The sequence below is a fragment of the Poromitra crassiceps genome (genome assembly GCF_964638095.1).
Source record: "Poromitra crassiceps genome assembly, chromosome: 16".
NCBI lineage: Eukaryota > Metazoa > Chordata > Actinopteri > Beryciformes > Melamphaidae > Poromitra > Poromitra crassiceps.
This window is the reverse complement of record NC_139645.1, coordinates 4,859,674-4,875,383: the sequence shown is the minus strand read 5'-3', so window position 1 is coordinate 4,875,383 and position 15,710 is coordinate 4,859,674. Positions and strand designations below refer to the sequence as shown.

Sequence of the window (15,710 nt, the reverse complement as noted above, 5' to 3'; positions counted from 1 at the left end):
TCTTTGGACACACCACACTAAGAAACAAGACTAAGAACGGATCTTACAAGTTTCTCTCATTTCTTTATGTTCTAAGTGTTCATAGCAATTCGTGTCTATTCAGATTTCTTTTGTTTATGTTGTGTTTTACAGGTTATTGGTGGGAGCCCCATATGAAATGAATGGCCCGTACCAGACGGGCGATGTTTATAAATGTTCGCTGAGCAAACGAATCAATGGCAACGGTTGCTCCAAGCTCAACCTAGGTATGGTATCGCAAAACACTACACAATATCTTCTGCCTATATTTATTTTTATATTTTTCATGTCTGCATGTTTTTGTTATGCGCGTGTCTTCTTAATAAGTGTCATGGTGGCATGTGCGAAGCAGAAATGTGCATACCATACCACTCATTCCACATTTTTACAATTGGCCTTAATGGTTTATGTACATTTCCACATGTGCGTTATACCACACACCTCACCGCATTCCACCGTACGGGCCACATGTGTGTGTGGTGTCGGTTAGATAGGCACACGGAGATTTGTCAAGTAAAAACTTTTAGATCCAACGGATGTAGACACTGCTTTGGCTGGCTAGACGGCAATAACAAACCGAGGTCCCAGATGGTGGAAGTTCTCGCTCAGTTTGGTCTCCAAAAAGGAGAGAGCGTGTTATTGGTATGGGAGAGAGCAACCGGTATCGTTTCACTGAGATACATTTTTCCTCAAGGAAGGATATCTCTGACCAACGTCTCAGAGCGAAAGGACAAGATGAGGCTGGGAATGACGCTCACATCTAACCCCAAAGACAACAGCTTTGTGGTGAGACCTGTTTTCAAAACTCGTTGGAATGATGTTCTTCAAACATTACATATTGGAGAGGTCCGTTTCAGCAGAACTTTGTGAGTAATAAAAAGAGCAATGGTCCAAAAAAAGATGAAAAAATAAGGAAACCACCATTATCATTTGACTACACGCTTCTCATACTGCAGCTCTACGTACGGACCTTCTCCCATGAACCTCATTTTGTGGAATCTACAATTGATTGATTGAAACGATTTATTTCAAACAGTTAAAACAATACATAAAGTGAAAAAAAACAGTAAACATAACAGTCTAATAGACTTCATCAAAAGGAAAATACGTAAACTCAAACATAAAAAAGGCGAACTGTTTGAATCATGTGCAGTAGGGTAATATACTGTTTCTGCTATACTGTAAGTGCTTTCATTTATGTTGCAGGCCTGTGGCCCACTGTGGTCCTACGAGTGTGGCAGCTCTTACTACAGCACTGGCATCTGCTCCAGAGTCAATGCAAGCTTCAAGTTCTCCAGAACCATAGCTCCTGCCTTTCAGAGTAAGACTCAGTTACAGTAGCTTTCCCGATTGACAGAGGTTCATGGATTGTACTTCCCAGACATAGCTGGGGTTTCTTCCCTCATTTCTGACTGTGGGTTCTCCGCATGGATAACTGTGCACCGTCATGATTAGTTTTCCACTCTAATTGTTTTTCAGGGTGTGAGACCTATATGGATATAGTGATCGTCCTGGATGGCTCGAACTCCATCTACCCTTGGTATGAGGTGCAGGCTTTCCTCATCAACATTCTTCAGAAGTTCTACATCGGACCAGGTCAAATACAGGTGTGTAAGGAAGGACCAAAAGCAGATAAGATGCATTGGTAATGTAACTTGCTGGATAACTATGAATACTGTTAGAACCATCGCAAACCGAACAAATCTTTCACTGCTGAACAGTGCAAGTCTTCTGATATCATAGTCAACTAAAACTGAGACGGAAAGGATGAAAGGAGTTAAAAAAACATTGTGGTAAATTGAAATACAAGTTTAAACTAGACTGTGCAAATAATAAAATAAATAATAAATGGGAAAACTAATTAAATCTGGCAATTCTACTTTTTTGCTGTATCGAAAACGTACCGAACCATGACACCATGTTGTATCGAACCGAACCGAACCGTGAATTTTGTGAATGGTTACCCCCCTAATGAATACTGGAGTACATTTATTCAATAGTCCCCCATTATATAATATACGTTTATTGTGCCACAGCCTATAATTTACTGTGCTTGTCAATGTGCTTTTTTTTTTGCAGGCCACTCTGCTGAGGCTATTATAACATAATTTTTTTAACAGAAGACAGATGTTTAGCTGTGTCTCTACTCTCTGTCATAGATTGTACATCGTTTGTGTGTTTGATTCATCAGGTTGGAGTGGTCCAGTATGGCGAGAAGGTGGTCCTTCATCGTTTGTGTGTTTGATTCATCAGGTTGGAGTGGTCCAGTATGGCGAGAAGGTGGTCCACGAGTTCCAGCTCAGCGACTACAAGTCGGTAGAGGAAGTAGTGAAGAGAGCGCGTAGCATTAACCAGCGTGGCGGAGAGGAGACCAACACGGCTCTGGGCATCAACGTGGCACGGTAGAGTTCCTGCAGCCACTACATGAACACATCAGCAGCACTCCTCCACTGTATCAGCAGCACTCCTCCACTGTATCATCTGCTCTCATGAACACATCAGCAGCACTCCTCCACTGTATCGTCTGCTCTCATGAACGTATGAAACCTGTGTCGCCACAGCTCAGAGGCTTTCAAGCAAGGAGGTCGTCGGGGCGCCAAGAAGGTGATGATCGTGATCACAGACGGAGAGTCGCACGACAGTCCCGATCTGAAGCAGGCCATCGAGGACAGCGAGAAGGACGGCATCACCCGCTACGCCATTGCCGTGAGTCCGCTTGACCAGATTCTTCACCTGGTTATGAGGCTCTCAACCGCTATATGGCTTTCGACTTTCGTTTTCTGATGGCTAATAAATTTCGAGTACGGTATTAAAACACTATAAACATTAAAGAGGTGACCTCATGGAGTTCAGCTATATAGCAGGCTTCTGTCGAGCCAAGTGGAGTACGCGGCCAAACTGCTCAGAGCCCTTGGAGAGCTCTTAACTCTAAGCCTAGGAGAAGTGCAGTTAAAGGTGTAAATGATCTTCTGCAGATCGACCACATGGTTCTTTGGTTGGTTGGTACCACTATTGGTATGGCTTAATACCATCCAGTGGCCTAGTTGGGCACGGGCATCTGAGCAAACGTCTCTGAGGTAATTTGGTTGCAAACCCATTGGAAATGGGTGACAGCATTGACATTGGTGTATAAAATGGCAACCGCCGTATTAAAATGTTCTAAAACTCAATGTTCTCAAACCTGGTCTTCATAGGTCCTTGGCTACTACAACCGTAGAGGAATCAACCCTGAGGCCTTCCTCAGCGAAATCAAGTACATCGCCAGCGACCCGGACGACAAGCACTTCTTCAACGTAACGGACGAGTCCGCTTTGAAGGACATCGTGGATGCACTTGGAGAACGCATCTTCAGTTTAGAAGGTTGTTGTTTTTTTTACAATGAATTAACATTCAGTAACCTAACAAGCACATAATCAACACAGCAATGCTGCTTTCATGTGAAAACCTCCTAACTCCACTTCACCGATGTTCATGCTTGAACTTAAATTGGAGGATTACACGGCTCGTTTATGGGTCCCCATTGGATCAACTCAAACATGCCTAGTGGTTAAAACTAAAAACCAAAAGCTGTTGTTCTCTTAGTTTGTGACATGTTGAAGATGCAAGGTTTTCACATGACAGCGGTAATGGGCCTTTCGATGCTTCTTGCGACTCCTACGCCACCAGCCTAGTTAGATCATGATTGTGGTGGAGAGTTTATGTGGTGCTGCTGCAAAGGTTCAGACCTCTAAAAGAAGAAAAAAAAAAACTTGTTTTCCCCAGGAACCAGTAAGAACGGCACAGCGTTTGGCCTCCAGATGTCCCAGGCTGGCTTCTCTTCACACAACGTGGAGGTGAGACTTCTGCTAACCGGGTTCTTCTAATACCATCTGTCAACGTGGAGAACAACTTTGTCTCCTCCATTCCTGGCACATCCTCATGACTCCTCCTCCTCCCATCAACCTGCCATTTATCACTCTCCAGTCCACTCCCCGCTGAGATGTCTGCTGTGTGGCCCTCAGAGGCTTAGGTCATCCTGATTTAGGAGCCCCTGACAAGAGGAGACGGCAGACGTTTTCCACTTCACTCATCGAGCCACGGGATATAAGATACCGTTCATTCCCCGGGGAGACATACAAGCGAGAGTGTTGAGACAGCCAGGCTGGAGAAAGGGGTTGCTTGCTTTTCCACCCCGTTTGTTTTCGAGAGGTTTCTTGATTGTACCGGAGTAGAGCAGATAGCCGCAGGTGTGCTGGCTTTGAGGCTGATGCAGCTGGAGGAGGAGGAGGGTAGATAAGGCAACAGTCTCCACACTGTAGCTGCTATTCATACCGATTCAATGCTTTCCATTTCTTTTCTCGTTTTTTTTTGGGGTCGATGTCTCCGTTCTAAATCCCAGGTTGACATTTACCGATGCAACAGCTTTGATTTTCCAGTTCCCCTCCACGGCACAACTTGTCCAGGGAGCAATAAATAATATCCCCCGTTTATGACGGAAATAAATAAATAAATAGCAGAAGCTGCAGCTGGGTGGCAGGAATGGCTGGAAATATTCTCTCTCTCTCTCCACAAGGCTGGATTCCAGGGATAGCACTTGCTCTCCACAGCGGCAAACCTGAGTGTTGAGAGTAGGAGAACACTTATTGGAAAGAATGCTGGGGCTTTAAAAAGGAGAAAAACAGCCCCCGAAGGCACAGATGGTTTTGTTGAACGCGATAATGTGCCGACTTGGACGACTTGCTTATGTCATCATGCATATCCAGACATCGCATGCGTCCTAGCAATCTCTCCATCTGCCTTTTGTTTAGATTTCTGCATCTAAACAATAACGCTGAAAAATAACCTGTGGTCGGAAGAAACGGAGCGCGCGGTTTTAGTCAAATTGCACTGCCCATATAGCATAGTTGCAGTTGATTCCTCTGTGTTTACCATGATGCAGAATATGTATTACTTGTAGGGCTGTGAATCTTCACTGGCCTCACGATTCGATTACGATTCAGAGGGCTACGATTCGATCATAAAATGATTATCGATGCATCTCGATGCATCTTACATTAAATCGATGCATCACTTTTTTCCCGCAATACATGATTTATTTTTTCTCACTTCCTTTTTTCTCACTGTGTGGCTGCTTTTCAAATAAAGGTGCATTCGGAATTGCATTGTATTATGATCCATAACGAAAATAAACAAATGCATGTACTTCCATTATATTTGATTCGATTTTTGACATTTGTGAATCGATGCAGAATCGTGCACGTCCGCATCGCGACGCATCTTATAATCGATTATTTTTGACATCCCTAATTACTTGTATGTTAAATGGCTACAGTTATGTGCTGTATCCTGCATACATTTCTGTCTGCTTATTCATGTTACTTGGACGAGCGGATATGCCCCCTCTCTGATAACCAACTGGCGAGCATGGGAGCCGTTCTACCACAACTGGCTTGACAGCCATCCAAGCAAAAGACACATGGCTGGGATAGGATGTCCCTACATGCAAAGGGAATAGAGGAAGGTCACTGGTTTTATGACGCCGTGTTGTTTTGGGGTTTAATTCATTTGCCATGGAGACCGTTCTGACCAAAGCAGATAACCACATAAGCTAACATCGCTGTCGGAGAGTGACGTAGACGGTGCAAAGCTCGGTGAGCACACCATTCCGTCTCTCGGGAAGGAATCGGAAAGTGGTCCAATATGCTAACACTGGAAAATGTGTTGTCGGCATATAATGGCAAAAAACACTGAGTTCATTAAGATGTAGAAGCCTATAATTACAGTGTCATAGATTCAAAGTATGGTGAACAAATGTCAACCACGGAAGCGAGGAACCCCCTCCTCTCTATTCTCCTCATGTCTGTGGATAATCGCACTTGCCAGTGCCTTTCCTTTCTTGAATAATGGTTTAGAAATACATACTAATCACGTTTTCTTAACAGTGACAGTGATTTAACACTAGATTGATAATGTACTTGGAACCTCCAGCTTGCTTGCATATTATTGCCTGTAATTGTCCAAATGTGTGTTCTGATTCTGATGTGTCTTTCACAACTGGCGATGAAATACAGCTGCTTAATTGATTGTGCACTTAACTCAGCCAGTAGTTTTTAAATCCATTTTGACAGGAGGGAGAAGGAAAATGTATTGAATGTGGGTAGGCAGGCAGACTTGGGTTCTGACTCATTTACTGCTTTTAAAGCTGGTGTTGGCAGAGGGTGAGCTGGGCCATCCAATTCTAAATACACATGTTTGGTTTGCTGCACCAAGGACAGAGACAGGAGGATCTGCATCAGTAGATGTTTAGCCCATCTGTTTTGAGCCATCTAAAAACCCAGTGACCTCTGTAGTTATTATTATCAATCATCATCTTCATCATCATCATCACCAAGATTTGGCTTTGAGTTAGAGCAGAGGTTTTCAAAGTGAGGGCTGCAAACAGTTTCAGGGGAGGCTCAGTGAATACAGTAGAAGTGGGGAAAAAATATTACATTTAGTTATTACATTTAGTTATCAAAATAGCCGAAATCTGTGTGATTTGGTTAAAAAGATAGTTCAGAGATACAGTATTTTTGGTGAATATTTTCCCCACTTTCCCAGAGTCGGAAACAAATAAATGCCTTCAGACAGACCCTTTTTAATGTTTTTGGTGTAGTCTGAATTATGTCAAATAGCAATATCAGGCTATCTTGACTCAATTATTGAGTATCTAGGATCAAATAACATACAGTAATCATGGTCCCATAGGCATTCAGGAATTCAGGGTAGGCCCACAGTCTCAGACTTTGAAAACCCCTGAGTTCGAGCGTTACCTGCCTGACATCGAAGTGAGCCAACAAACATAGGCTACACAGATTGTGCTCCAGAGTGGTGGTGGTCACACGTTGCTATGTTACTAGATTCCATCAGCATGATGAGTGTATTATGTGCAGTGTACTCCTGGCATATGCAGCACAGGCAGAACAACCACACCAAACTCGACTAACAGACCGAGAGAAATTGTTACCATACACACTGCACCTCGCCCTACAGGATGGCATTCTGGTGGGTGCTGTGGGGGCCTACGACTGGAACGGGGCGGTGCTGAAGGAGACCCGCCAGGGGAAGGTGGTCCCTCCCAAGTCCTCCTACACACAGGAGTTCCCCGAGGAGCTCAAGAACCACGGTGCCTACCTGGGTGAGGAATGCAGCCATTCTTTTATAACTGGCAGGTGGCAAATTGCCAGTTGCTACTAGCAAAAATCAAATAAAACGCCACGTTAACTGGGGAGTTCCTACCGGCAAACCTGGGTATGATTTCTCAACCCCCAGTTGCTCCCAGCACGTCATTTGACGTCATTTGAGTGATGTAGTCTATGTGATACGCAGGTATACAGGATGCGAGTATACCCACTTAAAAATGTGCAAAGATAGGCAACAATATAATTTTGTGACAGAACTTTCACTTCAGAGAGTTTGTCTAGCAAATACCGGGTAGATAAGTGCAGGTGAAGATGATTTTGTCCAGAGTTCCATGACTCTTTGTATTGTGGGTAGAGAGATAACAGCGAAACTTTGATCAAAACTAAATTCTTGAATTGTCCTAACGTCTTGTGAATGAAATTAATGATTATGTAATTGTGTTAACTTCTTGTAAATGAAATAATAATGAATATATAAGGAAATAATAACAATTCATCAATGATGGGGATCTCCTGGAAACGCCTCACTCCAAGCTGAAATTTACAGTATACCCACGACAATAAACTAGGCTACACCACTGCGTCATTTCAACATGGCGCCCACGATTGTAAGAATTTAAAACATATTTTTGACACTTTTTCTTTTTCTTTTCAACAATAGCAAGCCTTCAGACCAATCAGCATACCAATACAATAGTTGGTTAAACCCATACAACTAAACGTCAATGTTGTTATTAGCTGTTAGCTTAGGCTATTAGCATCCATGGTTTTGTGACTTGAAGCCTGATGCTCAAACGCACGTAGGTCGGAGATGACACGTTCGCCACTTGCCACTGGTCAGCTCCTACCATAAACGAATGCAGCATAAGAGTCTCTCGAGTCAGTGTTCAAGTCCAAGTACAAGTCCCCCATTACCTGAGTCTGAGTCCAAGTCCAGAGTTACTGAACATGAGTGTGAATCCACATGTACTGTACAGTAGGTGGAACACACGTGTCCGCCCTTGCGCTAAATTGAATAATGTCACGGTATTAATATAGCTATCAATATCTTATGCTAAATTATTAGGGCCTATTACAAAAAACGACAAAAAAAACCTGAGTCCTCGTCTCCAACTTCAGAGTCTGAATGCATGAATGCTCGAGTCCAAGTCTGAGTCTGAGTCATCAGTGCTCAAAGTCCAAGTCGAGTCCCAAGTCCTGAAAATGAGTCCAGGACTCGAGTCAGAATTCTGGACTCAGGGGGTACGGTGGTGCAGTGGTAAGCGCTGTCGCCTCACAGCTCGAAGGTCCTGGGTTCGATTCCCACCTGGGACGCTGTGAACGCTGAAGGAATGCGTGCCCGTCCGCATGTCCTCAATTGCCCACCGCCCGGGTGGGGTCGTCAAAAGGGCCCTTCTGTGTGGAGTTTGCATGTTCTCCCCGTGCCCCCTGGGGTTTCCTTCATATAGGAACCCCTTCACCAAAACATGCAATATCCTGGTTGCTGAAGTGGCGCCTCCTCTGGTCGTTAGGGGCGCCTGTTCGGAGGGAGGGGAACTGGTTGGTATAGCGTGATCCTCCCACATGCTATGTCCTACCGGTGAAGCTTCCCGTCAGGTGAAAAGAAGCGGCTGGCTAACTGCCCATGTCTCGGAGGAAGCATGGAGCCAGTTTTCGGCTCTCCCCAGATCGGCAGAGGGTGGAGCAGCAACCAGGATAAATACATTAAAATTAGCACTAATGGGGGATAAAAATGGGATCAAAAAATCGGGGGGAAAATATTAAAAAATAAATAAAATCTGGACTCGAGTACTACAACACTGCCCTGAGGCGCAGAAATCATTTGTCTGTTGATGGAGTGAAAGACGCAGGAGGAGGAAAAATAGTGAGGGAAAGTATAAATAATAATTTTGTTATTTTAGTAATGAAGGATGTGCTTGAACACCCTTTTCCAGCGCTTAGTTACAATCTCAACCTTTCATCTCTGCTTGCACCCTCTTTCTCTGGCCGAGCCGAGCCATGTGTGGTGGCAGGGCCTGGTGGAAGACTTGTGGTTTAGCACTGACAGTCCTAGCTGCAACCCATCTCTGTAAAGTGCTCCATCGCTCCACTGGCTTCCCACCACACATCCAACTCCATCTCACCCCACTTCCACACACACACTTCTGCTTTCGCCATCAGCGGCTTGTCCCTCTGCCTATACCCGCCGGGCTGCCAGTGGAGGCCATGCTACACTCAATAGGAATACAAGGTGGAAGCATCATTCTGGACATGGTTGGAGAGAGGGAGGCAGAGAGAGAGAGAGAGAGAGAGAGAGAGAGATGGGAACAGAGAGTGGTATAAAGATGAGAGATGAACGTGGAAAAGGATACTGGGAGAAATTTCAATGGAAGTGCCGTAGCAGGCAAAGAAAGACATATGAGAATAGTGAGAAAGAGGAAAGTGGAGTGTGCGCATGGCTGAATGCAGTTCATTTCGAGTTATTTTAGAATCGCAGTCATTCAGTTCCATCGCTATGAATGACATCGGACCTCTAGGCTACACACCAAACAGTGCCGTTAATGTCCGTTAGATTTACAGTGGTTCTCAAATGGGGGTCCGGGGACCCCCAGGGGTCCGTGGCACTTTGCCAGGGGGTCCGCAAAACGTTTTCAGGAAAATAAATTTTTTATTTTTTTGGGGTCAAAAGCTTCATAGTTCAACGAAAATATTTGATGCTTTAAATCTAAAATGGTTGATGGATTACATTCTAATCTAACAAACCTATCAATTTAGAAGTCAAGCACGTTACCGTGGAAACAATTAAGCTTAAAATCACAAATCAGAATGAGGGGGTCCCCGGTATATTTTCTATCTTGTAAGGGGTCCTTGGCTGAAAAACCTTTGAGAACCTCTGCGTTAGAACACACATGCAGGTGACACACCACTAGAATGCATATATTTGGCCCGTTGATAATGATGCTGTGCAGAGTTGAAAGACTGGGGTTCACCATCACCACACACTCTGTGGAAACAAGTTGACATTCCTCTCAAACATTCAATAATCGGTCGAGAAGAGAAACTGCAAAGTGTAACCATAGACAGTATAAAAATATGGACGTAGCTACGGTGACGTCACCCATTGGTCTCTGGACTCCCGATTTGCAGCCTCGAGTTTTGCCAAAGACGATGTGATTTCAAGCAAGACGGCCCAACTTCAACTCACTTCCTGTCATTTTGTCACGCGCGTTTTGCCCATGGCTTTCCACGGACACGCCCACTTTGGAGGTTTTCGGCCGGTCTGAGTCTATTGGAGTCAATGGGAAAAGTCAACGTGATCTCAGATGATGACAGATTATTTCGCCCCATATTCATTAAAGTAAATATTCGGCCCGTTCTCTGAAGCCACATAATCTTCAGAATATTCTGACACTAAAACGGCATTTTTCAGACAGATCAGGAGAAAATTTAACTTGTTCAAGACCTGTCTCTGTCTCAGCAACACACTCTCACGAGATTTGGCAACAGGAACTCATGTTAGCAGGGAGCGATTAGCTAAAGCTAAAGCTGAAGTTCGTTAATGTAGTGGCTAAATCTGTGGCTAGATTTTTTTTTCAATAGAATATCTTAGTTTCTGCTTACTTGAGAGAATTGTTGTCTGTGAGTGGAGGTAGACTTGACATGTGTTTATTATATCATCAGGTTACACGGTGACTTCTGTGGTGTCAGCCAGAAATGGCCGTCTGCTCGTAGCTGGAGCTCCTCGCTTCAACCACACCGGCAAGGTGATCATCTTCACTCTGAAGAACACTGGCAACCTCACCATCCTGCACGCCCTCAAAGGCCAGCAGGTAGCGTCCAACACAATCCTACGCACTGATCGTGACGCATTCAAAAATATGTACCATTTCTGTCATTGATTTTTCTGTGACATCTCCCTTGATTTTCCCTTTTTCTTCTTCTGTGACACATTGATACCACCTGACGGTTTCATCTCACAATCTAACAATCAGCATCTTTTCAAAGGAGATATAGGTCTGTGTTATTATTAGCCCTATTAGAGAGGCAAAGTGACCGCCTACTTCCTGCTTCAGCACTGTACCAGAGATTTTCATCCGCAATTTATTTTCCCATACACATTTCGTAAAGTGCTTATAAAAATAGTTTTACTGGTTCAAACCAAACGGTACAGATATATTTAGAAACAGGAGAGATTGCATAACATTTCACTGGGACCAAAACGTAAAAGAAAATATTTTTCCAATGTTGTTTTTTTATGTTCTATGGTCTCTCCCGATTATAGCGTTAGCTGAACCGTTCGGGTTTCGACGAAGTACAACTATTTTATAAGCATTTTACTAAATGTCTATGGGAAAATAAATGGCGGATGAAAATCTCTGGTACAGTGCTGAAGCAGGAAGTGACGTTCCACTTTGGCCTCTCTATAGTAGACTCAATACAGTAACTGGCAACACTTCACAGGCTGCCAGACTAGTGATCCTGCAGAAACTTACAATGTACCTTGTCAGCAACAGCTCACCCAGAACAACAGATGGTTTTTCCAAGAAAGACTCGGGACTCTCGTGGTCCAGCAGCAAAACCCATGCGAGACGAGCTCTTTTATGGTCAGATGTTTCCAATCTGAAATACAATTACCGACATTCCATCCGGTGACTGATCCAGTCGTTCTCGGTGGAGCTCGCAGACACTTATTATCTACAAAAGTGTCTGGACTCCTCCCACGTGCCCCTGGACTCCTCCCACCCCCCCCCCCCCCCCGCCTGACTCCTCCCACGTGCCCCTGGACTCCTCCCACACACCCCCCCCGCCTGACATAAGGCAGGCCCCGTTTGCTTCCCATCTCAGAGTAAAGTTCAAAGCCGCTCCACATCATCAGCAAGTCATCAAACACAAACAACTCGTGCTTCAGCAAGCAGTGAGGTACAACCTCAAGCATTTCACTATGTAGTAGGTAGTTAAGTGACCTTCGTCCCCGGGATTTATATTCGCTAATTGAAACCAGTAGACCAAAAAAAATGTAATCGCCTCTATACTAAGTAGAAGAATAGAAGAACAATGAGGGCTGGTGCCACGATGAAGCTCTGAGATGTGTCTCTATGTGTCTCACAGATTGGCTCCTACTACGGCAGTGAGATCGCACCACTGGACATAGATGGAGATGGCGTCACTGATAATCTTTTGGTGGCAGCGCCCATGTTCTTCAGTGGAGGCCTGGAGAAGGGCAAGGTCTACATCTACAGAGTGACAGAGCTGGTGGGTGCACTCTACAAACAACGACGACGACAACAAAAACACAAACATACTGTACTGTATACAAAGGCATGTGGTGAAGCAGTGTCATAGTGGAGTCTCTACTGCAGTGATACTCAACTTGTGGCCCACGATGGAATTGCAAAAAAACAAAAAACAAAAAAATTACAGTGCACCTGAACGCAACATGCAAGATACCCGCTGAATAGGTGTCCAAATGTTCATGTCATTCTGGCCAATATTCTTCTGTTCTAGCATTTCAGTCTGGAATATGGAATATCTTTCAATAATCTATGATTTAGCTGCTAAATTGTCAAATACCGCTGTCTGCTCGCTACCCAGGCACTTATGCATGTACTTAAACCTAACTAACTATCCGGTGTGCACAACGTTGTCAGCCTAAACTCCGGCTGACACCCCAAAAACCTACAATCCGCTACAGAAAAATGTATATTGTTTGTTTATTAACTGGCCCCTGGCCCCCTACCATTTCACGAAAGTGGCCCCCGGGCAAAGCAAGTTGAGTATCCCTGCTCTACTGTATATCTCCAGTCAGAGTCTAGTTTCCACTCGAGTCCCCAGTGTTCCAGTCCAAGTCACCAAAGAAGAGTCTGAATCGAGTCTGAGCCAAGTCCCCATTACCTGAGTATGAGTCTGGAGTTACTGAACATGAGCGTGAATCCACATGTAGGTGGAACACACGCGCCTGCCCTGGCACAAAATTGAATAATGTCACATTATTAATATAGCTATCATATGATATCCTATGCCAAATTATTAGGGCCTTACAAAAAAAAACAGAAATTAACATCAAGTAACAAGTCCAAGTCCTCGTCTCCAACTTCCGTGTCAGAATGCATCAATGCTGAAGTCTAATTCAAGTCACAAGTCCTGAACATGAGTCCAGTGAGTACTACAACACTGCTGTGAAGTAAACAAGCGCACACGCAGACACGCGCTCGCGCACACACACACACACACACACACACACACACACACACACACACACACACAGTATGACTGCGAAGCTACAGAATAACACCGGCGTACACTTTTGGCCGGGCCACCCGCTCATACAATGAATTGGGTCAACACCTGTTCAAACACTCCAACCTCGCTGCAGAACTCCAGACGTTCCCAGTGATTTCTTACACAGAGCAGAAGTGTCCCGCATGCACACTGTGTGACACACACACACACACACACACACACACACACACACACACACACACACACAAAACCAGACTCGATCGCATTCCAGGTCCACAATTAGCTCATGGACGTGCTGCAGCCAGACACTTGGCACCTGAAGTCGCTCGGATCAAACGAGAAACCTTAGCGATGGCTTTGCGCAGAGACTTCATTAGATGTGTAGAAATTAACTCATCAGGAAGGTATTCCTCCCTTCAGAGACCCATTTCCACCCAGTCGTGGAGGCGAGAGCTTTCTTATTCCAAGGAAATTCCTGCTCTCTTTTTTTCTCTCTGGGATTATTGTGAATTTCTTCAACTGTTTTGACTGCGTAGAACAGGCACCGGGCCACTTGGCGTGACATAATTCAGTAGCCCAATAAAGTGCGCAGTGCAACACAGGTGGCAGGCCAAGCTAAACAGCTACACATGTCTCTCGCTATTGTCCAGTAAGACTTCATAATGCCGTGATAATAAGAATAGGGAAACAGTGTTGAAAATAAATACATCTGATGTTGCCGCCGCTCCTGATGTTGGGATGGATGGTGTGCGATGCACTGGGTTATTGTTCTGGAAGATTGTTTACATTACATTACGTCATTTGGCAGACGCTTTTATCCAAAGTGACTTACAATAACACATTTTTGTCAGCAATAGAGCAATCAACTATGGAGCACAGTCTATGACAGCTACAACTTCTGAAGGAATAGTGGTAAAGTTAAGTCTTTGGAGTGTTTCATGTTGAACACTGGTACAGATCTTTATGCGACTGGTACATTTGCTGGTCTTTGGTGGAGTGGGGGTAGAGATCTGGCACTATCGTCATAGTAAAATCTGGGGGGTACATAATATCATCAGTACTAGAGCCCGACCAATACTGGATTCTTGAGGCCGACGCCGATACCGATATTAGGGAGTAAATAAATTCCGATGTCGATATATCGGCCGATATTCTTATATTATATATACCCATTGTATTGCACAATTCTTTTGCAATGATCCCTCAAATATCAAACACTTGACAAAGATATGACTTGACATGACTTGAGATATGTCATGTAGGCAGGATTTTTTACAGCTTATCAATAAACTTTATTGTCCAAAATGACATCAATGTAATGAAACGGTCAACTTCACTGGGAATTTAATCATTATAAATAACTAGAAATAGAAAAACTCAAATAGAACAAATATCAAATATAACTTGAGTTAAGGAAAAAGATCAAATATACGCAACATGCTGTCTATAACTTAAAAAATACAAAATAAGAAAATATCGGCAATATCAGCCAACATATCGGCCGATACCTATCAGTTATCGGCCAATAATATCGGTCGGGCTCTAATCAGTACATACCTGATTCCCGTTGTTTATGGGGGGTTTTCTACTGCTTGGTGAGAAGGACATATTGCTGTGTCAGAGATTCATGGGTGGTATAGTTTGTGTGTAGTCAGAACTCAATAAAACAACAACAATAAAATCATGCAAATTATATAGAGTGAATAGTAGTGTGAGATAACGGTTGTGGCTCAATGACAAGTTCTTACTATCAGTTGCAACTGCAGGTTTTGAGGGTTTACAGAAGGGGATCTGCTACTGTAGCTAAGGCCAAATCGAAACAAATGTGTCTAAACTTTATCAGCCGACATAGCGGTAGTTTTTCAACGTGCTCCTGGGCCACTGCAGAATGGCTCTGCTCTGTGATGGTCTCTGCACAAACCAAAACCATATGTTTCAAATTAAGACCCCCCTGAACTCCCTCTTTGTCACACACACGCGCGCGCGCGCACACACACACGCGCACACACACACACACATACATGCACACATGCACACGCACACACACACACCAGGTAGCTGAGAACTAGACTTTCCTAAATCAACTCCCTTCCCATATATTCGACTGAAAAAACAGGTGATCTCATGTTTCGTCTGCCGACTATGAATGATATTACGAGGAATATTGGGGATGCCAAATGGAGCAATGACATGCATGACTGCTGATGGGCTCAAGTATTTTGGCTCCATTTTGGCCTGAATGCTTTCCATCAAATGTCTTTCCAGTCGCGTAGACGCAGATCTATGCCTTCAAAGACATGGATATTTTCCATC

At 44.1% G+C, this 15,710-nt stretch overlaps 2 protein-coding genes across 2 annotated transcripts in view; both read left to right on the top strand.

Annotated features, from left to right (window-relative positions):
- Positions 1 to 15,710, top strand: part of coro2ba (coronin, actin binding protein, 2Ba) — a 418,611-nt gene that overhangs the window by 92,020 nt on the left and 310,881 nt on the right. The window lies entirely within an intron of this gene.
- Positions 1 to 15,710, top strand: part of LOC310790898 (integrin alpha-11-like) — a gene marked incomplete at its 5' end in the record, with an annotated part of 82,949 nt that overhangs the window by 32,732 nt on the left and 34,507 nt on the right. The window contains 11 exons of the mRNA XM_083652609.1: positions 133 to 245; positions 713 to 804; positions 1,225 to 1,339; positions 1,498 to 1,625; positions 2,272 to 2,420; positions 2,580 to 2,724; positions 3,213 to 3,378; positions 3,781 to 3,851; positions 7,030 to 7,174; positions 10,839 to 10,987; positions 12,267 to 12,410. Coding sequence (XP_083508735.1) covers positions 133 to 245; positions 713 to 804; positions 1,225 to 1,339; positions 1,498 to 1,625; positions 2,272 to 2,420; positions 2,580 to 2,724; positions 3,213 to 3,378; positions 3,781 to 3,851; positions 7,030 to 7,174; positions 10,839 to 10,987; positions 12,267 to 12,410 — 1,417 coding nt within the window. The remainder of the gene's footprint in view (positions 1 to 132; positions 246 to 712; positions 805 to 1,224; positions 1,340 to 1,497; positions 1,626 to 2,271; positions 2,421 to 2,579; positions 2,725 to 3,212; positions 3,379 to 3,780; positions 3,852 to 7,029; positions 7,175 to 10,838; positions 10,988 to 12,266; positions 12,411 to 15,710) is intronic.